Source organism: Esox lucius, chromosome 24 (assembly GCF_011004845.1).
Source record: "Esox lucius isolate fEsoLuc1 chromosome 24, fEsoLuc1.pri, whole genome shotgun sequence".
NCBI lineage: Eukaryota > Metazoa > Chordata > Actinopteri > Esociformes > Esocidae > Esox > Esox lucius.
The window spans coordinates 18,235,830-18,260,174 of record NC_047592.1 but is presented as its reverse complement, the minus strand read 5'-3'; the positions used below and the strand labels follow the sequence as shown (position 1 = coordinate 18,260,174).

General features: G+C 37.8%; 1 protein-coding gene across 5 annotated transcripts; it reads right to left on the bottom strand.

Moving 5' to 3' along the window:
* Positions 1–1,096: 1,096 nt before the first annotated feature.
* LOC105006822 (C-type lectin domain family 6 member A-like) lies at positions 1,097–13,449 on the bottom strand. 5 transcript variants are annotated; one of them, XM_029117524.1, is made up of 9 exons: positions 13,350–13,449; positions 12,608–12,670; positions 11,920–12,027; positions 9,482–9,613; positions 8,693–8,725; positions 7,340–7,513; positions 3,548–3,675; positions 2,451–2,569; positions 1,097–1,798 (listed from the first exon to the last, which is right to left on the bottom strand). In XM_029117524.1, the coding sequence occupies exons 1-9, from the start codon at positions 13,426–13,428 to the stop codon at positions 1,621–1,623; spliced, it is 1,014 nt and encodes a 337-aa protein (XP_028973357.1). In that variant the 5' UTR covers positions 13,429–13,449; the 3' UTR covers positions 1,097–1,620. The 5 variants fall into 5 exon arrangements, with proteins under 5 accessions (XP_028973357.1, XP_028973358.1, XP_028973360.1 ...); XM_029117525.1 differs by lacking the exon at positions 12,608–12,670; XM_029117527.1 differs by lacking the exons at positions 12,608–12,670; positions 13,350–13,449 and adding an exon at positions 12,381–12,548.
* Between the last annotated feature and the right edge of the window lie 10,896 nt (positions 13,450–24,345).

Here is a 24,345-nt window from a genome sequence, read left to right as displayed (position 1 = left end):
AAAGGTAAAGGGGAAGAATTTACCATTTATTCTGTTTATATTGCTTGTAATTGGGATGAAATAAACATCTGTTGATAATTTAACATTAAATAGTTTTATTGTGTTTAATTAAAAAAAAGTCCACCAGACCCACGACTCTGGCTGAATAACAAAAATATGAACACCACACAAGACTGACCATACTGACCTGTATACCCAGCATCAGGAGACTGACCAAACTACTGACCTGTATACCCAGCATCAGGAGGCTGACCATACTGACCTGTATACCCAGCATCAGTCCCTGACAGAAACGATCAAAACTATAGTGATAAACATGACCAACGAGAAACGACACATTTCCAAAGACAACTGGAAGGAGGTTGACTGGACAAATGTCCAGTTGTCTGGTGTTTACAGATCCAGATTAATATCTACCACCAGGTTATGGGATACCTAGTCTGGTCTGGCAATTTTTCATGCACCTATGTAAATCCAGAAATTTCACGTGTTGTCATGGGTGATTCACTACGACAACCGTGATACAAGACCAGATACAAGATCCATTATGCCCTTGGTCAGGAGCTGCTCCAAAAGAAAATGAACATGGTGGTGAAAGTCAGAAGGAACAAGACGGAGTTGCCTCCTGCATACCAAGGACAGGAATAATTTGTCCACTAAATTTGCCTTCACCAATATTCAAACACTGTTCTACTTCTACAGATGACAACACTGTGCAGGGATGCCGATTTGAGAATCAGGGAGGACAAGAAGCCCAACGTTTTCCTGGATTACAACAGGAACAAAGGGGAGTTAAAAACCTTCGTACGGTATGTTACTTTTACGTTTAAAGTTTCATGTACGTTTTTTTCTATTACCTGATTGTTTTAGCTGCCCCATAAAAATAAGACATGTTATTTGGTGAAATGCTTATTGAATTTGCGAACAATATGGAGTCAATTGTATTCATTTAAATATGTAAATATGTTTCTGATGTGGTAAATTAAAACAATGCTTTGATGCAATTTTTCACGTTACTATGCAAGACATGAGTTATCACTTGCATGTATTCATTATTTTATTTACTGACTGTTGCACAGGTTAGGAAGTGAAGGAATTAACAGGACAATTCAAATTTTTTATTTAGAAAAATGTATTGAAACATTTTATCCCATTGTTAGTTAGCTATAACAAAACTAGTTAAATTCATTGAAATTAGGTTCATTACATGCTAAACCATCAATAGAAATAATATGACAGAGAAAATTGATTAACTTAATAAATCAAACAATATATAATAAATGTTCTATTATCAAGATCAGATCCCCAATATTATGAAAACGTATCCATCTTTCCATATAAGTACAATATGTAACATCCAGCTGGATATGTTGAGAAAGTACAATATCGAAAATCAAAACACTGGTCAAAACAAGTTTAAATGTACCAATTAACTAATGGATTAACATCCAAATTTGGGCACACATGTCTAGTCCTGGACTAAAAGCACTTAATATAGATTATCTCTACTAACTGTGCTTCTTCCAGGACTAGGTCTTATCTGTGCCTGTGAAAGTGTCACTACATACTACCAAATGCCTTTTGCTGGTTATAATGTAATATACTCTCCATTTAGAATGATTATCTGGCTGCACGACTCTCACAGATTCTCTTAGATGGTTTATCACATGCAATGTCAAACCAACATCTGATTCGATCAGAACAGCCCAGACCCATTTGGGCACAGTCTTCACCTGGAGGCACGTCATTTGGTTCTGGAAATACACTGTAATTCAATGGAATGTTTAGGTCCCAGTACCTGGAACAGAGAGGAGATAAACCATTACTCCATACTGTATGTAACCACAGAAGGAAACATTGGTTATGAAACTATATTCTTTAACTAATTATTCTATTGTTGTGAGAATGTGTTTGTAATTGAGTCAAAGGTTATAACTGCACTTTGATTGACTAAATGTGTTTGTGTGTGTGTGTGTGACTAAACCATGAGAACCTGAAGAAAATTTGCCAGTCAAGGACTATACCTTTATCAGGCTTCGGGGTTATTGGTAAGATGTTAAGTTTCGTGGTTTAGGGTATAATGTCAGGATTTTGTGCAAGGGTTTTAATTAACTTGTTACACCTTGAATACCATCAAACAAACTGATTAATTGTTGATTAATTTATTAGCAGTAAATTGATGATCTAAATTCAACATGTCTGGTATTACAGTATGTAAGCCAGAGAAAAAACTGCTTGACAGCAACCTCTCCCGGGGGAGACAATGACATATCCCGGAGGAGACAGCGACCTCTCCTGGGGGAGACAATGACATATCCCGGAGGAGACAGCGACCTCTCCCGGAGGAGACAGCAACTTCTCCCGGGGGACAAGTGCGATACTATATTTGACTGTGTGTGTGTGTGTATATATATATATATAGTACCAATAATCCTTAAACATGTCCTTACTTGATGTTGTCATTAAGGGTTGTATTGTCCATCCAGACCCAAACTCCCTCCACCTTCATATCTGTCATTCCAATCCAGTAATTACTGCCAGTGTTTCCCACTTTCTTTCTAATGAACTCCTATGGAGGAGAGACAAAGATGATGTAGAGGGAAACACCAGTAGGACGACTTTAACATTTTAGAACCATGTAACTAAATCTACAGGTGGATATTTAACTCAAACATATGTAGGATGCATGTACATTATCTTACTGTTCATTACTGCATACCAGATGGTACACTACCTTACTGATCATTATTCTTTACCTCATGGTACATTATCATACTGATCATTATTTCATACCTCATGGTGTATTTTCTTACTACTTGTTACTCCATACCTCATGGTCAGCGCTTGACATTAACCTTTTTGCTCACCAGCCACTGTGGCTAGTGGTTTTCCAAAGTTATTAGCCACTCAACATTTTCACTAGCCACCATTTTGTTGTTGGGGAATGACATTTTATTTTATTACTTTAAAAATACATCAGTAATTTTAGGCTACTAGAAGTCACATGAAAAATAAAAAAATGGTTTTGCGGATTAGATGTAGTTTGAGGTAATTAAGTTAAAATATAATATTTTGACTTGATTGGGTGTAAAAGAAAACTAGGATCTACTTGCTTTCCCGACATTACTCATCCCCCGTAATCTGGACCCGTGTGGTCCTGCATGCAAGGTTGCCTGTTTTACCATGCCAACACTCAGAGGTGGTGCGAGATTTTGGGATGGCTGTTGCCTATACACAGGAAAAACCCTGTGAATAGATATACAGAATGCCACCCGCCAAAGTGGCTAGTAAGTGTGACTGCGCTACACGCCACAGCCAAATTCTACCCGCATTTGGCGTGTGGGTGCCAATGTCAAGCCCTGCTTATGGTACATTATCTTATTGATCATTATTCTATACCTCATGGTCCATTATCTTACTGATCATTATTCCATACCTCATGGTGTATTATCTTACTTTTCATTCCTAGTTACCCATTGGTAAATAATTTTACTGTTCATTACTTCATACATTATGATACATTATCTTACTGTTCACTACTCCTTACCTGCTCTTGCTGACTCTCTATGATGACCAGGTGTCCTCCTTCACGGATGCAGGCATATTGACTCTGTTCCCAGGTCAGTTTGTCTTCAGGGAAATAGTACGATGATCCATTGAAGAACTCCAAATGAGCTAGAAGAAAGAGAGGGAAGAAATTGAATTCAATGTTTTAAATTATTTAGTAGATTATAATCCATGGACATGTCTTCTAGGTTTTGATTCAGCTTTCATTATGGGAAATAATGTCTGACATTTTGGAGTGGACATTTTTCCACTGACCTTGAAGTGGAAAGTACAAACTATTGAACATTTACATTTAATTATATAACAAAAGGAGGATATAATTCTGTCACATCTGTATATCTCCTGGTGTTTATTTGGTCAGGGAGGGATTTGGGTTGAATGCTGGGAACCAGGTTACTGAGGATGACCAGGATATCCCTCCCAAACCCACTCCCTTATCCTGGAATAGATGATGCCATAAAATAAATATTTCTATAAACAGCATTTCAACAAAAGGAATTTGTGGTGTATAAATGCTCAATACAAATGATCAATAATCACTTCTCAGTAGTATGTGTGTGTGTGTGTATTAAGCTTATTTTACTTATACAAATGTGCAAATATTGTTTATATTGAAACCATAGGCCAACATGTAACCTTGAAACCGTCCATATTTTAAATTTATTTTTGACCACATTTTGTTTGTATGGCAAAGCTTTACAAACTCAAAATATAATGGGCAGGGTGTTTAGCAAGTTGGCTAATCTGTAATGTCTACAATCTTCATATAATGAAGAATGTGCAGAGAGGACTCCAGCAGTAAAAAAACTAAAACTACACTGAGAGCCAGTATCTGTGCAAACTGCAAGTAAACTACATAAGGTCAATGTAAAATAAAAGATGGCCATACTCATCATACTCAGCAGCTACAAATAATATTGTAGTGGAACCAAAAGATCATGAGCCAAATGATGGTGTACTGTGCATCTGGCAGAAGCCAGGCTTTGAGTGATGATCTGTCACACTTCATGATGTCAACATCACCGGTTACAACTTAATGTACACCCTGCAGGAGAGAGATGAGATCTCCAGCAACACGATGTTCCCACAGAATCTGAGGACTGTCATGCAGTATTGGATGTCTGATAAATGTTGCATCAGAGTAATTCATTGCTTTTAATGTATTTAGGGGGCCAAGCAACACAGTTGCTGGAACCCTCTTATGTTTGTACGTTTTATTATTACTATTATAATTATTATTATTCTCCAGGGCCATTTTCAGAGGTCCATACCTCGGTCCCCTCTGGCTCAAAACGCTCCAAACTTTGCCTGATCGGACCTTGGCCATCATGGTACCCATACTCCTCATGGTGGCACTGTAGCACTCAGTTGAAAATGGAAAAAGTGAAGCTCAGATCTCATGAACCGAATGTCGTAGAGACATGCAACCAAGTTCCAGATATACCCCTTCTCATGCTGACCAAAAAAGTCTCGGGGTCTTTTAAATTTGCCCCTTGGATTTTCCTTCATTTTGAATTTGGTGAAAAACACGTTAACGACATCTCCTCCGAAACCGCTGAACAGATTTGCACGCCGTTTGGTGTGAAGGACCTTTGAACCATTCTCTTTAAAAGTTATATAAGGAAAGTTGATATCTCAAATAGTACATCCGAAATCAGCTAATCAAATTGAGCTGGGCGGGTCTATGACCTTGGACGTCCATTAATCCCAAATGGATTATATAAACAGCTATGAAACGAAACATAATAGTACATGTGTCTCTCAAGAATGGACAGAAAAAGTCTCATACCTCTTGGGGGCGCTATAAACATCACCGATGTTTCTCACGATTTTGCTGTTAATAAAAACACACTTAAACAACATCTCCTCCAAAACCACTGAACACATTTGGTTGACAATTGGTATAAAGGACCACTGGACCATTGTTTTTAAAAGTTATATAAAAAAAAGTTGATATCTCAAACAATATGGCCTCCATTTTGACTTCTGTGAAAAACTCGTTAACAACATCTCCTCCGGGACAGCTGAACGGATTTGCATGCCGTTTGGTGTGAAGGACCTTTAAACCATTATCTTTAAATGTTATATAAGGAAAGTTGATTTCTCAAACAATATGGCCCGAAATCAGCGAATGAAATTGAGCTGGGCGGGTCTATGACTTTAGACGTCCATTAAACCCAAATGGAACATCAAACAGCTACAAAACGAATCATACTCGTAAATATGTCTGCTAGGAATGGACAGGAAAACCGATACAGAAATACCGCTTGGGGGCGCTATAAACATAGCCGATGTTTCTCACGATTTTGCTGTTGATCAAAACACACTTAAACGACATTTCCTCCAGCTGAATGGATTTGGATGACAATTGGTGTAAAGGACGACTGGACCATTGTCTTGTTGTCTTAATAAATTATATTATTGTAAATTTTTCTGGTGGATTTTCAAAATATGCATCGGTGTGTGCTATTTCGGTTATTATAGATCACAACCCGGTGAGACTATTCAGTCTGTCAGGCAGCCCTGTGGTGTAGTGGGAGCATCCCGGTCCTTTAATGTTGTGACACCAGTTCGATTCCCTTCTCAGTCGTTCAAAATTCTGTATCTCATAAATGCTTTTCCACTAGGTGCTTTTCAGCCTTCACACAACAATACATATGTGAAATACCATGATTTTCATTTATTTGCAAGAATAATTGTATTACGTGACACTTTTATGCTGTTATTGTTTTCCAAAGAATGGAACCAGCCATGGAGTGATTGGAGTCAATGATTTTGTTATAAGTAGGATGTATAGCTAGCCATCTATAATAATCTTTGTATTACAGTACACTTTAGTTCCGTTACAAATGTTTTGTTGCCAACTTTATCGCAGCAAAATTGTAACTTATTGTAAAATTTACATTTGGAGAGGATAGAGAGCTGTAGGGGCCACCTGTAGCCCCTGTGGTGTAGTGGGGAAATCCCTGTTCTGCAATATTCTGACCATGGTTCATTTCCCCTCTGAGATGTTCCAAATATTGTATTTCAGATATGTATATCCACTCTGTACATTTCACCCTTCACACAACAATATATATCCCCTATGTAATACCATGATTCTCATTTGTTTAGGAGAAGAATCGTTTTACGTGACCCTTAAATACTGTTATTGTTTTCCAAAGACACAAATCAGCCATGAAGTGATTGGAGTCACTGTTTTCGTTATAAGTAGGATGTATAGCTATTAGCTATATAGTCTTTGTGCAAGACTACTCTTTAGTTCCGTTAATAAATGTTATTTTGTCCACGCTATTTCAACAAAAATGTAATGGCTGAGGTAAAAGTAGCATTCTGCTGTTTAAATAGTGTAATGATTAAAGACGGTCTGCAACATAGAAAACCAGGAATTGAAACCTGCCAGCCACTACAATATTCATCCCTCCTAATCGCCTGAACTAGGACTGCCTGGTTCCTTTTCTGGTTTCAAGGTCTTTTTGTTTTGTTTTGATTTCCTCTCCTTTGATTTGACATCCTGACTACTAGCGGCATTGGGCATTTTTAAATTGCTAAACATTTCTCTAGTGAGAGCATGCAGTGAGATGCTTCCTGTGCCCCGCTTGGCCCCCTGAAACGCTGCTCGCAGCTTTAATTTATAACTGTGTTTGGACAATAAACTATTGAATATATTAATGCAATTTATAATAATTGTGAGTGGTTCTTATTACTGACTATGGTTTATTGTTTTCATTCCTTTCACTGGTTTTCATTCCTTTACCACAGAGTTACTCACCAATGTTTTGACAGAAGACCCATTCACCATCTGCGTCGAAGCTACTGGTTGTGGCACACCACAGTTTACCATCGCCCCGTCCATCACTGGTGCACGAGTCATACGTGTCCCCGTTGAATACGAAGGGGAACTTGCATGTCTCTCCTATAGATTTTTCACCGGTCACAGCCATATCTGTCACAACAACACAGGCACCACAACACAGGCTTTCAGAGGCAACATAACCAATGGCTCATCTCCATTTTCTTTGGGTCATTTTGCAGAGCATTTTATCTAGTGAGACAGTTATATTGCATTCTTAAGATGGAATAACCAAGGGAAATTATTTCTCACTCCAATATGAGGTTTTGTTCTCTTCAGAGAACCAAAAGTAGGTTAATTTCAAGCAAAGCTCCTTACATCATAGCTGTTTTTAATTGCTTATTGAATTAACCTTTTTGCATTGAGGATTGCTTGTTTGTACATTTTGATAAATTGTACGGTAATAGACTATCATAGATTTCATTTCTTATAAATGGATTCACATACTTTTACCACAGATATTGTCTTGGAATAATTCTTAATGTAGTTGTGGTAGGCTTAGTTCAACACACAGAACATCAATACCTAATAACTGCTGAATCCCAAAATATGCAGTCCTTCAATTTAAGCAAATTACCCCATAACGTAATGTGTGCCCACTTGTGAAAAAATAAAAACGTTAATATCTCCCTTACATCCTTTGCCATGACACTCCAAATTCATTTCTAAGGCTTCCTGTGTTCTTTGATTAGTTGAGTCAGCTGTAGCAAATTCATGAATGTTTCTCACTAGGAAGTACCAGGAGACAGGTCCCGATTGCATTAAGGATGAACAGAACAAAATACACAAGGTCCTTAAGAAAACCTTATCCAGACCTCACATGACCTCAGACTGGGATGAAGATTCATCTTTCTGCACGACAGCAACCCACAGCAAATTCAATGCTGGAGAGGCTTCGGAATAAGTCTGTCGAATGTCATTGAATGGCCCAACCAAACCCAGACTGTGAACAACTTTGAGGAGATCTGAAGACTGCAGTTCACCGATTGTTTTCAAACTAAGCTAACTGAGATAGGGAGGATCTACAATAAAGAATGGGCAAAACTTCCCAAATCCATGTGCCCTCTTTCCTGCAGGAAGAAACATACCATACAGAGATTGCTGACACAACATCCTAATCATGTTTTGGAAAAATAAAAAATCTAACTGAAAACAATTCTACTATTTTCTTTACCTACTATTTTCTTTACCTATTACTTTATAAACAACTGTACAGTAGAGACCAGCATTTTTTGAAAGGTGCAATGATCTCTGGATAATGGATATTCTTACCGCATATATTGTTCTTCATCCTGTTGGAAGCATCTAAAGTAAATAATTTAGAAGAATAGAAGAGAGTTATTTTTTCCTTGTGTTTCACAATGTGGAAAAGTCCTTAAACATACTGTACTGTCTTTGATGTTTAACAGCTATATCCTTAATATACACTGAACAAAATTATAAATGCAAAATTTTAGTTTTTGCCCCATTTATCATGAGCTGAACTCAAAGTTCTAAGACTTTCTCTATGTACACACAGTTCTAATAATATTTCTCTCAAATATTGTTCACAAATCTGTCTAAATCTGTGTTAGTGAGCACTTCTTCTTTGCCGAGATAATCCATCCACCTCACAGGTGTGGCATATCAAGATGCTGATTAGACAGCATGATTATTGCACCAGTGTGCCTTAGGCTGGCCACAATAAAAGACCACTCTAGCTTGTAAACTATTTTTTGATATTTTAAACATTAGTGAAGATGATGGAAGAGAGGAAAGAGCTTTTCCAATTTGCTAATACAAAATTATGCACTTTCTTCAGGCCAACAGAAATTCTGCTTTATAAAATGTGCTTTTTATACAAAACACTGTTGTGAAACCCTGTCATTCAACTATTACTACATATCTATTATGGCCATTTTCTGATATTGCAAGGCAAAATATATTTGTGTAGCCCCTTTAATTTTCAGCAGTGTTCCAGGGACTATGACACAGTAGATACAGTAAGTAGTCAGGCCAGCACAGCACATATCAACACTGTATTAATGTGAACTCAGAACAGTAATGTGATTCTATACTCACAGAACACTACCCAAGCAATTCCCAGGCCCATCAGTACAGCCCAGAGACATGCTAGGGTTAACACAGTAACTCTCCAACACCTCAACTGAGGAGCGGCAACATTTGACGCCACTCTGGGAAAGGTATCACTTTCTGAAAAACAAAAAGCCAGATAGAGGTTGAATGAAGGGGAAATAATGTTACATCTAGTTGCCTTGATTAAAAACAGCATATACCAGTGAAACTGTGGGTTTTCTTGGTGACCTGCTTTCACTGTTTTCAAAATTGCTGTCTAACCTTCAAATGTAGACAATGTATTTATTGTATAATTTATTTACAACATTTAGTGTATTTTCAAACATTTTAAAACGTGGAAGATATGGTAATATGTGTATATTTGTGACCAGCTTTGCTGGGGACTGTAACATCCTGCTAGGATATGTGTATTATGTTCCTTAATAATAATAAGTTTGCAAACATTTCTAAAAACGTGTTTTGCTTAATGTTGATGGAGTTATTAATATCAGAACAAGGCTGTGACAGCTAAATATTTTAAAAAATGAAGGGTTCTGAAAACATCACGAATGCAGAGAATTAGCAATGTCAATAAATCTGCGAGGTTGCAGCTGGGAGGTAGTGAATTTTTTTAGGACATCTCCCCAACAGTTATGCTTAAAAATACAATTTATGAAGGTAAAACAGCGACATAAGTTTTAGTTGTAAAAATGGTTGCACAATTGTAAGAAAATATTTGTAAACTTGGAATTACTTTTGTAGTTGGAAAAAGTTTTGCAGTCTTGTAAAAAACATTTGCAAACTTATAATTACTTTTGTAATTGTATACAAATTTGCATAATTGTAGCTAACTTGATATTTGGAATCATGCAAATCATTAATAACACTTGCCAATGTAAAATACGGACGCTCAGAGTTTTGTAACAAAAGTGTAGCTAGAACTGTGACAAAATGATTTTTATTTGTACATCACAATCTGCAGTAGTATGTTTCACAGCATTAGTAAGTGGATATACCCATGAGAACTGTGATTGGCAGGCCATATCACAAAAAAAATAATAATACCTTATTTCTAACTATAAAAAACGTATGTCACTGTTTTACCTCTATACGTTTTGATCCTAATAAAATAGCAAAATGACCTGGTAAAGGGAGCTCATACCTTACCAGTGACCAGAATAGATACTTTTTTATTCTTCCTTTATATGTAATTGATCTTGGAAGCAAATTTTCGCCAAATTTAGAGGTGACAGCCAACCATATACCATTAGAATGAGATACCCCAAGCAAGCTATCCTAACAGCTGGAAAATAATTATACATTTGAATGCTGACATTATGAATAAATCAATAAATGAATCAATCACAAATATTATGACATCTGTTCTACCTGCTATTGCACACCCAAAAACCAGAAGGAAATGACTTGCACATTCCGTGTAAGAATTGTTTCCTGAACAATAAAAAGGACATTACAAAACAGACTTCAGTCAGCAGTGGTTAAGTAACTGGAGGTTTTCTGAGTGATGTTTCTTGGGGGCTGTAGCTGGATGACTCTTTGGTTTCCTCTCCTTTAGGCTGGCAACTTCCTCTCCATTAGGCTGACTAGAGACACATGTCTAACAGCCACATCAGTTTTGCTTAGAAAATGTATTGACAAAGAGTGAAATTAAAAACTAGTATACATAATGTCAACCCTTGGTGAAAACTAGCTTTGCATCTAAAGTTTGCATACAATCACACTTGAAATGAATACAAATGTAATAAAATAAAATGTGCCCAAAGCATTATAAGTGGCAAAGTGTGAAGTTTGTTTGTAATTCAAGCCTTCACATTGGAGTGGTGCTGCATTCTTTGTATGTGTGCTCCTTAAACGCTAAAGAGCAATCTCCCCTCCAGTATTTATGATAGATCCAGCAGTGCTTTTTTGTTCTGTGTCTCAAAACTCTTTCAGCCTGTTTTCTTTTTTGGGTCTCACTCTTATAATTTCTTTTAGACATTTGCACATTTTGAACAGGCTAGGATACTGCAGTTAGACTGATCACACCCGCAAGTAATGTAAATTGCGCATGCCCATGCTACTAGCTAGGGTAGACACCAAACATTGCACCAGGCTGACAATCAATTACTTGATTACAATCCCAAATGGACAGTTGCCCGCCAGTAAGCAACAGCAAACCCCCAAATTCTATTAAAAAAAAGAAGATATCACCAAGGCCCCTAATTGGATGGAAGAAACAAAAGAATGTGAAGCCTAGAGTCAGCTGAACAATATTGGGCCGGGGCATCAGACGTTTGTGATCACTATACATTAACTTAACCTAAATGCCTGGTTCCCCATGCCAGCTTGGGCACCCGCTACAGCCCCGATAAGTCTGTGTTTTATTGTACAATGAAGCTTGAAAAAGAAAATATATAAAACAATAATGAGAAAGATAGACTCACTTTTGGCTCGATCATCTTGGTTTTGGTGCCAAGTTACTACACTTTCATTGCAGTAGACACTTTCATCAGACATCATCATTTCTTCAAGTGCTCTCTTGTAATGCAGACCTAAAGAGGAAGGAGTCTTCAGCATCACAGTTTTCACACATGTCCTTTCCTTAATAATAATAATAACTTTATATGTATAGCGCTTTTCTAGTTCAATTACAGTCCTTTACACACAATAACAATATAAATACATTATAATAATAATACATAAATATATAAAAAACATATTATAAAAAAAAAGGAAGTAAAAAGAATATGGAGAATATGGAGCAAGTGGGGATACCCATGAGAACTGTGATTACCTTTTTTTTCATACCTTATTTCTAACTATAAAAAAAGTATGTCGCTGTTTTATCTTTATACGTTTTGATCCTAATAAAATAGCAAAATGACCTGGTAAAGGGAGCTCATACCTTACCAGTGACCAGAATAGATAATTTTTCATTCTTCCTTTTTATGTAATTGATCTTGGAAGCAAATTTTTACCAAATTTAGAGGTGACAGCCAACCATATACCATTTGAATGAGATACCCCAAGCAAGCTATCCTAACAGCTGGAAAATAATTATACATTTGAATGCTGACATTATGAATAAATCAATAAATGAATCAATCACAAATATTATGACATCTGTTCTACCTGCTATTGCACACCCAAAAACCAGAAGGAAATGACTTGCACATTCCGTGTAAGAATTGTTTCCTGAACAATAAAAAGGACATTACAAAACAGACTTCAGTCAGCAGTGGTTAAGTAACTGGAGGTTTTCTGAGTGATGTTTCTTGGGGGCTGTAGCTGGATGACTCTTTGGTTTCCTCTCCTTTAGGCTGGCAACTTCCTCTCCATTAGGCTGACTAGAGACACATGTCTAACAGCCACATCAGTTTTGCTTAGAAAAAGTATTGACAAAGAGTGAAATTAAAAACTAGTATACATAATGTCAACCCTTGGTGAAAACTAGCTTTGCATCTAAAGTTTGCATACAATCACACTTGAAAGGAATACAAATGTAATAAAATAAAATGTGCCTAAAGCATTATAAGTGGCAAAGTGTGAAGTTTGTTTGTAATTCAAGCCTTCACATTGGAGTGATGCTGCATTCTTTGTATGCAAACCCCCAAATTCTATTAAAAAAAAGAAGATATCACCAGGGCCCCTAATTGGATGAAAGAAACAAAAGAATGTGAAGCCTAGAGTCAGCTGAACAATATTGGGCCGGGGCATCAGACGTTTGAGATCACTATACATTAACTTAACCTAAATGCCTGGTTCCCCATGCCAGCTTGGGCACCCGCTACAGCCCCGATAAGTCTGTGTTTTATTGTACAATGATGCTTGAAAAAGAAAATATATAAAACAATAATGAGAAAGATAGACTCACTTTTGGCTCGATCATCTTGGTTTTGGTGCCAAGTTACTACATTTTCCTTGTAGTAGACACTTTCATCAGACATCATCATTGCTTCAAGTGCTCTCTTGTAATGCAGACCAAAAGAGGAAGGTGTCTTCAGCATCACAGTTTTCACACATGTCCTTTCCTTAATAATAATAATAACTTTATATGTATAGCGCTTTTCTAGTTCAATTACAGTCCTTTACACACAATAACAATATAAATACATTATAATAATAATACATAAATATATAAAAAACATATTATAAAAAATAAATAAAGGAAGTCAAAAGAATAAGCAAAATATAAACTCACAATGATAAAATATTATTGAAAGCCATCTTATGAAATCAGTTTTTAGGTAAGATTTAAAAGAATGCACAGATGTAGCATCTCAGACATTCTGTGATAGGCTGTTCCAGAGTCTAGGGGCCCTTATAGAAAAGACCCAATCGCCTTTAGATTTCAGTCTAGACTCTGGAACAGCCAGAGGTGCTTTTTCAGCTGATCTGAGAGGCCCTAACAGTGCAGTATGTGTTTAGCATGTCACTATTGTAATCCGGTGCCAGACCATGTAGTGTCTTAAAAGTGACAAGCGGAATTTTCACATCTACTCATAAATTCAACCAATGCAGAGCTGCCAACACTGGGGTTATATGAGACCTTGATTTAGTCCTTGTAAGAAGTCTGGGTAGCTGATTTCAATACAACTACAATGTGTTTGAGCAAAATGAGGAGGTGGCTGAAGAACTTGATTTCCTTAGGCTTGCTAAAGTACCAGTGGTCAACATAGCAAATGGTTTAAGGGGAAGGCTCAATGATATCTTTTTCTCTCTGTTAATGGTTTGTGTTAACCATATTCCAAACTCATGTCAGGTTTTGTAACATTTTCCTTTTTAATGGTAGTGAAGAAGAATCCAGTGTGAGTTCATATAGCCGAACTTTAAGGAGTTGTTGAGAAAAAAATCTATACAACTAAAGCAGAATTGATATATGATAAAGGATGATACAGGATTGTGTTAGAACACATAATGTAGGATTATGTTAGGTACTTAATACCAACTGCCAAAAACAAAAGCAAAATGGGGTCCATACAGCTGTGGTTTGTTCATTTAGTACATTTTAGGTGTGTAGTGGGAAGTACATCAGTAGTGGAAAGCACTATAAATCCACCCTATCCTCAAAAACGGCAAAAGAACGCTGGCTTAGCTGGAACGCTGGCTGAGCTGGAACGCTGGCTGAGCTGGAACGCTGGCTGAGCTGGAACGCTTGCGCGTCATAGCAAGTGAACTGAAACAAACCTTCGTTCAGCCTCTTCTAACCTGAATGAAGCTTAAAATTCCATAGCCTCAAAAAAGCACCAAAACAGGTCTCCTCTATTTTACTACTGTAACCTCATTTCACAACAAAACTGAAAAATAACTGGCATAGGAAGTAAACATTTGGTCCTATATGGTATTAATTGCACTTAAACCTGCGTTACGTGGAACTATATAAAAAATCGCCTTTTCTGACTATTTCTAGTCTAGCGTTTGAAGTCATTGAATGGCGCAAGCAATATTTTATTAAAAAGAGAACATTCTCCTGATTAATATGATGCCGCACTTGTACCTTGAAACTTAAATGAGTCACGTACATTATATTTCTTTTTATCCGTACAACAGCATCACTCATCTTATTGTGAGTTTAGGTGTTTACTAATGTGGATGAGTATTAGTAAGTAAACCGCAAACTGCAATGCAGACTTCTAGACAAAAGCGGAAGTTCCTCACTATGCTGGTGCACAGAGTCTATAGAACACCATGAAACAGAGCTGCCTTCTTTTATTCAAAAGTGTAATGTAAGAAAGGTGCTTGCTCCCCCTAGAGGACTTTTTATGCTAGACCAATGCAATAAATCATGCATGTCTTAGCTTATAAATCAATTACTACTCCATAAGTACTCAAGTCACTCATTTTAACTGACAGTTTGAACCGTACAATTGTTGTAGATTATAACATATTACAGACCAAGACGGCAGTGCTTGTACTTCTCGAGGCCCAGCCTCTACCCAGTTTTTGCAAATTTGCAGTAATTTACTTAATAGTTATTAGCTTATTTACTCAGTACAGCCTGGCATACACTATACACTCCTGGACATTGGAGCACAATGCACAGAATGTTTTTGACATCTTCCAACATCGCAAAGACGGCCTTGGGAGATGCTATTCACATTGTCGACTGGAAGAGCCTGGAGGCGGCATTGAGATCATAAACAAAGGCGTGGGAAGTGTGGAGTCCTCCGTGCTAGGCTAAAGCTAGCTCCACATCGACCTTCACTATCTAGCCTTTTCCTCGCTAACATACCGTCACTGGCGAACAAAATGGACGAAATATAACTGAGAATCATCTCACAAAAAAGGATTGCATCATCTTAGAAACATGGCTTGACAACAACAACAACGCAATTGAAAGTACCTAAAATGGGCACACGAACGCCGGAGCTGGACCTTGGAACAGCGGAAGCTCGCTTGATCTGATGTGTCACGTTTTCTTTTACATCATGTGGACGGCTTTAAGAGTGTGCCGTTTATCTGAGGAAGTGATGGCACCAGAATGCACTGTGGGAAGACAACAAGCCAGTGGAGGCAATGTGATCCTCTGGACATTGTTCTGATGGGAAAACCATGTTCATGTGGACGTCAATTCAACACGTTCTACCTATCTAAACCTCATTGCCAACCAGGTACACCCCTTCATGGCAATGGTAATCCCTGATGGCAGCAGCCTTTTCCAGCAGGATAATGCACCCTGCCACACATGGCTTGAGGAACATGATAAAGAGTTCAAGGTGTTCTTCTGACTTCTAAATTCTCTAGATCTCAATCAGATTGTTCATCTGTGGGATGTGCTGGACCAAAATGTCTGATGCAAGGTGACTCCACCTCTCAATTTACATGTGTTGAAGGATCTGCTGCTAATGTCTTGGTGCCAGATACCACAGGACACCTTCAGGGGTCTTAAACTGTGGAGTCCATGCTTCAGCAGGTCTGAGCTGTTTTGGTGGCATGCGGAAGACCAACAGCATATTGGGCAGGTGGACATAATGTTTTGGCGCATCAGTGTATACTGTATGTGGCTAGATAATTGTTGTTTCTTACCAGCCTCTACAGCTTCCATTTAAAATAATCCTGTGAATGAGTAATATGACTAATGACTAATACATCTACTGAAGGAGTGAGTGGACAGCAGAGTCACCATACTCCTACTCTGGATACTGTAGTAGTATTTGGCCAGTGGGAGACATCAACATCTTTGATAGAGAGACATTTTGACAGTGATAAGGCAAGCTGTTAATGGAGGAAGGTCACCTGGCCGTGTGCCACTATGTACTAAAGGTCACTGACTGTTTATTCTTTGTGTTGCCACTCCAAGCACTTTTGGCGTGTGTCTGTGTCATTACTATTATATTATATTTGGTTGTTCATTAGGAATTTAGTTGTCAAGGTTTTGATACATCACTTAATATCTTTTATTGGTTTCTTATTGCATGATGACAGGCCTGTAAAACACTTTGCTGAGCTTCACAGATTATGAAATAAGAAGTGCTTGTCCATCCATTAAAAATCAAATTTGGATCAAAGTCAAACAAGTATTTTTATTAATCAAATGCACCGAATAACACAGATTCATTCTGAACAATTAAGTTCTTATGACAGGGCACACAACATATACGCAGTATTAAGAAATATTTAAAAAATATAACAAAAATATTATACATAATGTAACAATGGATGAAGTATGAACTCTACAAACCAGGAAGCACAGTGGAAACCCAAAAACGGACTAGATTATCCCTGTATGTAGCCTCGTTATGGTAACTTATTTTGAACCTATTGTCTTACTATTTTTAAGATTATTGTTTCCTTTGTAATGTTGATAAAATATACACCTGGTTCGGTATTTACCAAATAATAAATATAGTTATTTTTCTGAATGAACAGGACAATATATGTTTACATTATTCTTCAATTAATGTCCAATTCCATCTATTATTATTGTACAATTGTTTAAAAAATATATCTTTTCATATAGGTACAATCTGTCACATCCAGCTGGCTAGATAGAGAAAATACAATATCCAAAATACCAGAAACACTGGTCTTGTTGACTCTCATTTAAATGTATCAATTAACTAATGGATTAAAATCCAGATTAGACAACATAGGACACAGATGAATCAAGATAGGACACAGGCTATTCCTGGACTAAAATAACTTTAAATAGAGAATCTCCACCTACTATGCTTCATCGAAGACTAGGTCTTACTGTGTCTGGGAAAGTGACGCTATATGTCCGATGATGAATGGATTTTGGCTGGTTAATATACTCTCCATTTAGAATGATTATTGGGCTACACGACTCTCACAGATTCTCTTAGACAAGATGTTACATGCAGTGTCAAATCAACAACTGATTTGATCAGAACATCGCTGACCTATTTGGGCACAGTCTTCACCTGACTCCCAGTCATTTGGTTCTGGAAAGGCACTGACTTTCGTTCCATTGTTTAGGTCCCAGTACCTTGAACAGGAAGGATATAAACCATTACTCCATACTGTATTTTGCTACAGAAGGAAACACAGGGGTTATAACCTATATACTGTGACCTCAACTAGTTTTGGCACACTTGGTAAATATGTGCAAAATGGGCAGAGAAAAAAATGAAACACTGAAAAACAGCCCCAGAACATGAATGGTCGACCACCATACTTCACAGTGGCGATGACATAGATTTCTGCATGGCTATCTTATGTCTACGCCAAACCAACCACTGAAGTTTGCTTCCACAAAACTATATTGTGGTCTCATCTGACCATTTAACCCTGCCCCATTAAAATTTCCAGTAACGTTTGACAAACTGTAGGCGCTTGAGTTTGTTGTTTGATGACAACCCTCCCAAACATCTTGTGGTTATGTAGGAGGTGCCTGATTGTAGTTTGGTAGAATATCTGTCCCCAAAACCCAGCTAATGTGCAACTTTATTCTAACTAACATAACTGCAGTTAGACAGCTGTGATCCTTTGGAGATTCATTGGCCACTCAAACTATCCTCATCACTGTGTGTGGATTCAATATAGGCACATAAAATATGAATGGGAATATACTTTAATTAGGTTTTTCTCAACAATTTCTAGGGGTACCAATAATGTTGCCAACATGTTTTAGAAAAATAATAATAATAATTAAATGTGCATGTCTTTTTTTCTTAATTTTACTTTAACTAAAGATCAGACTTTTGTGAATATTTTGAATGAACGACCAAAAGAATAAAGAGCAGGCTATTTTCACAGTTTTACAAATATTTTCCAAGGGTGGCACTGTAGGTAATAATTATATAGTTGTGAGAATGTTTGTTTGTTATTGAGTCAATGGTTATAACTGCCTTTTGACTGACAAACTGAATTTGTGTATTTGTGCGTGCGTGTGAATACAATTTGAGAACCAGAAGTACAATGGCTTGGGTGTTAGGTTAAGGGTAAAATGTTAGGTTTAGGGGCTTTAGGTTTAATGTCAGGACATAGTGCAGAATTTTCACACACCTGCTACACCAGGCAAATTGAACAGCAAGACAACAAACAAATGAATTGTTTGTCAGTTCACTGAGAGTTTAGAACTAGAAAAAACATGACATTTGTTTTCTTATCATTTAAAACAGTTTAATCAGTAAAAGAGACCGCTGTAGTATCTCAAAATCAAACTCCAACTGCTGTTGGAGCAATAGAGTACATCACTGTGTCATCTGCATATAAATGGAAATCACAATGTGTGACATCACCAATGTTGTTTATATAAAGTGAGAACAATGCTGGGTATCTTAGTGATGCTGTGTGTGATTGCAATTCCATCGAATACAACTCTTTAGGAAGTAGGTACACAGACAATTCTCTTGGCACAATTAGCAGTTTATTTCTTGTAAGGATAGAGGTTTCAAAGCTTACACAGCAAACTGTGAGACATCTCTAGGGTCAGTAAACATTCACTACTTATACAAGAACGGGTGGGGGTAAGAATCTGCATATTCATCATGTAAAGTAAATTATGTTCCTTAATCTCTTCCTGCCCCCAGTTGTGTCTCTTCCTCTATCCTCTCCTAAGTGTTTACCCAAATGGGCAAATTGCCCCTACTTCCCCCAAGGGGCTAGAGGAACATGGTAAATGACTCTTTCAGGCCACATTTTTGAAGAACAAAGAACAGATACACTTATTGGTCAAGACAGATTAACAAATGGTCAGAGGACCCAAAGGTCTACTGATATCATACAGACATGTCACAAAGAAATGAGGACCAGATCTCATGTCGCATTCCTCTATACATGTAGGTAGAATCAAAAAAATCAGTTCAAGACATTTCTATAACATATGGCTGGTCTGTACAGCAGCCTTCTCCAGTTCCTGTTGGTGTCAAGACTTTTTTGCCATAATTCCAGCCAGTCAAGATTATTCCACATTTTGGCCCTGAGAATCCCAATGGTTGCTGAAGCAGCACATATGAGGTCACTGTCCGGTTCAGAGTTTCCGCTAGAAAAAAATGGTGCCGGTCAAAGTTTAATTTTTCGGACATTTTGATGATATGCCGGTCAAATATTGCCTCTTATTTAGTGAAGTTGAGGAAAACTGCATGGCAGGCTATGTAACTTTAAAAAATGACATAATCAGGCCGTATTGAATGCAACATGTTTATTAGCCTAATTTTTAAATGGACGGAAAAAAAGAAAACATGAACGTGGGATTGGCGTCAATCAACGCCAATTGATTTTACTGGTTTCACATTCATATTTTAACAAACCAATCCCCCTTCCCCACATAAAATATCTGAATAGTAGCCTATTGATTTTAATCAAGCAGACAAATATACACTCTCAGCAGCCTGTCTCATTTAGCTGGTAACATTTTAATTTGCCACCGTGAAATGACTCCTTGTCAAATTAACTGGAACAAACAAATGACTAGCCCTATAACATTGTCTCGCGTCATGTTAGGATACTTTTTACGCTGTTTTGCAGTGCTGAATTGTGCTGCCGACTTAAAATCAAAACTTTCCAGTGTCTCTCCACAACTTGCAATGCGCATAAGCCGCGTAACCTTGTTTTCCGCAAGGCGACTTCGCTGCTTCGTCTTGATCCGATTCTGCAGCGAGAACCCCCTCTCTGCAGGAACACCCGAGACAGGGATTACACAGGCTATCGCGGCGAGCTTGGTCCACTCTGGGTACATTTCGTTGAAATCACATATGAGAACTTCGCAGGCTGTGGAGAAATGCAATCCTCCATAGCCACGGAGCGCTGTCATGACAGCGAGGGCATCACGTCGCAGGCTTACGGCATCGATAAGAGGAGCAATGTCCGCAGACTCAATGCTTGTAAAATGGAAAATAATCCTTCTGATCGCTGGTTCTGCATATTCTTGAAGAGCTATAAGATAATATAATAAGTGAGAACGATATTAGAATTATAGGCCTACAAAAGAATGATGCGCTTATTATAAATAGGCCTGTATGGGTCATTCTATGGAAATGTCAATTTTTCTGTCCCTAAAATAAAACAATATGTAATTTGAAAAATTACACCTTCTTGAGCTATCAATGTGGCAATATTTGATTTTTATTAATTCTATAGAATTCTAAGCACCACAGAAGTGCTCCTCCCGTCATAGGGAAAGTGCTTATTTTAAAATACAATAATGTATACATAACTATCAAATATATTTGATATTATATTTAAAGTATAAAATATATAAAACATATTCTGTCATATTAAATACAATGTCACATGTGACAATCATTTTACATCCATTTAATTCTGCTACACTCAAAATGTTAGATTTAAAGGATTTCATTACTTAATTTTAACCGGTTTTCAAATATTTTCATTGTTATAGCAAATACACAAACGAACTAACCTCATTCAAAGCACACTTACCAAATCTGATTAAAACAAATAAAACATAATCTCCTTATTTTTTGTATTATTATTATTTTTCGGTAACTCTGACTACATATGCTGAAAAAATAAATAGAAATAATATTTTATAAAAACCTTCGAAATTGCCAACGAAGTAAGGTAACACCAGTGACAAAAAAATAAATAAAAAAGTAGGCCCACGTGCCGTCTTTAAATAAATGCACAAAAAATATAAATTTTTATTTATATATAAAAAAAAAATGTAATCTAATAATGTGGTGTATGTTTAAATGTCAGAAAAATATATACATTTTAAGACTTTTTGCCAAACCAAAAGTGGACGTTTCTGTAGAATGACCCGTAGGCCTATAATAAATCAACAGCTACTTACCACTATGTGTCTGCGGATATCTAGAAGGGTTCAGAAGGGCATCGAGGCATTGAAGCAGATCCATGCAATCCTCGGGGAACCGATCTTGCAAGACATCTATCAGATGTTGAACATAGCGTTCCCTGGCTTTTTTGAAAGCTTGAATGGGTCACTTTGACATCCTTGTATGTGCCGTCTTTATAGCCCGCCTGGAATGTCTCCTCTTCTGGACCTGGGACATCTCATAACTGTGTAAATGCCGCGACAGGTGCTTGCACTATTGGTCGGATGCTGGAAAGATTGACGTTGTCTTTCTGAAAAACTAAATTCAGTTTTGTCATCACTGGTAGTAGATCGGTCAGTGCGTGAGTCAGGGCTATGAAGCTGTAGGTCTGGATTTGACCAAGCAGTCCTTGTGCTTGAGTATTTCCTCCCAGGGCCTGAAGTTCCATGGCCACAGCTGCCCAGTTGTGCTTCATGGCCTCCACAGCCTGCGCACGGCTGCTTGAGGCTGACCATGTCCTCATCACTCAGTGAAGCTGTTAATTGGCGGAGCCGGGTTGTTCTGGTGGCAGAGTGTCTGTAGAAGGAGTACACTGAGGAGATCGTGTTTTTGTAAGCTCTGATGTTTTCCACAGCTTTCGCTGCGTCAAGCGCAGAAAGTGCAGCCCTGTGGGCAACGCAGTGCACCTGGATAGCAAAGGGATTCGCTTGCTTAAACAAAGCACCAACCCCACCATGCCTTCCCATCATTACACTTGCACCATCTGAACCCAGGCCAATGACACGCGACAGTGCTATATGCATTTCGCGAAGCACCGCAACAACGCGATCATAAATGCATCTTGCGGTCCCGGAGTCCACATCATAATTTCCAAGAAAGCTTGTCTCCACCTTTCCTTTTATTTCCAGCTTTAGATATACGGTTAACTTTTTGTTCACAGTGATATTTACAGTTTCGTCAATTATTATTCCAATGAAGTCACTGTTTTTCACTTTTTCACGGATCTGTTCCATTACGACGTGTTCTAATGCCCTCTCCATATCATCCTCAGAGTCGCTGTGGCAATAAATGCCATCGGTGGTGACAAAATCTGGAGCATCGAGAGCTTGCAGTAGCTCAGTCTGTGCTACAAAATGGTTAGATGGGAGATCATGTTTTGCCATGTGGAATACAATTTTGAGCTGAGAGCATAGTTTTTTCTTAGAAGTTTCCATGGCCTTGTCACAGTGGCCTTTTATTGCAACCTGCTGTGGCATTAAATTGAGCGCAGAAACATGGTCATTGCTCTGGTCATTGCTCTGTCCAATGAGAGCAGACATTCTCAAATTATTCGACCCTTTTGTGAATCCGTTGCGTCGTCCTGCCTTTTCTTTTCGCAGTGCGAACAGAACATCTTTTCGTTACCATCAACTATCTTACATCTCAGCCATGGGAACTTGTCACTCCATTCCGACCGATACGCCCTCGTCTTTTCTCCGGTGGTGGTGGTAGAGCTGTCTGGACATCTGAGGCTTCAGGCGTTCCTGATTCCCCATCGTCCGTAGCGTCTGGCCTCTGAAAAAAGCTTTTATGGCTAGTCTGCCTGTGCCTGGACATATTTGTAAGTAACGTCTCACTAATTCGTTCGTTGTTTATGTCTATATTACAGCCGTTTTAGGCGTGGCTTCGTTTGAAATGCAGCATGCGATGTTGTTTACTAACTTTCAAACGGTAGAGCCTACATGCCCTGTTACTTTATAACATAGCCAAAGTGCGGTGTATTTCTGCTTTATACATTTTAGGCTTATTCTCAATTTCAGATTGTGTCAGGGAAGCAGGAATATTAGACAATTTTAATCGGACAATTTGACCGGAGATATTTAATTCTGTCGGACATTTCTTTTTTTTCGGACAATGTCCGGTAATTACCGGAAAACGGAAACCCTGGTCCAGTTGTATCATGTTTCTCTATACTTCAGAATTCATGCTACTGCTGCTTTCATGAATGAAATGAACCAGTACCCATGGCAGCCATACTGATGCCACTATTTTATTTATTTTATATATTGTTGGATAATCTAATATCGGTTACCTGCAAACCAACAGATTAGTCACTTATAGTCATGGTTATCTGCTAGCTCACACAATGGCTTGAGATAAAATCTAGTTAAGATGGGCCTGTTCACCAGCCATACTCTATGGAAGTAGTACAAATATCATAATTTGAACATATGACTTCCTGGTATTAAAATAGGCTATTTTCTTGCTTGCATCTTTTCTTTTTATTCTTGAAGATTTGGATAGGACGAATGAACCCGAGGCTCCGAAGCACCGTTCAGCTTTCCGAGATCTATTGTTTCGATGCAGTATACCTGAAGTTAATTTCAAAGTACAACAACATGACCAATGACGTTCGACCAATGACGTCACAAAATCTAAATCAAGTTTCCTACCTGCAAGCAAATAAGCAAGTTTATTTATATAGCACAATTCATACATAGAATCAATTCAATGTGCTTTACAGAGAAAACAGTATAAAAATACAATAGCATAAAAACAAATACTCAACAAGTCTTCAAACATATCAGAAATGTATTCGGGTCCTAAACCATTTAGAGATTTATAAACTAAAAGCATCATTTTAAAATCTATTCTGTGACTGACTGGAAGCGAATGCAAAGATTTAAG

Excerpts from the sequence above, each read along its gene's own strand:
- LOC105006822 (XM_029117524.1), bottom strand. The coding sequence starts at position 13,428 with ATGATGATGTCTGATGAAAGTGTCTACTACAAGGAAAATGTAGTAACT. Across the intron at positions 12,671-13,349 it reads CCAAGATGATCGAGCCAAAA|GAAACAATTCTTACACGGAA; the intron begins GTGAGTCTATCT and ends TTTATTGTTCAG. Across the intron at positions 7,514-8,692 it reads GATGAAGAACAATATATGCG|ATATGGCTGTGACCGGTGAA; the intron begins GTAAGAATATCC and ends TTGTTGTGACAG.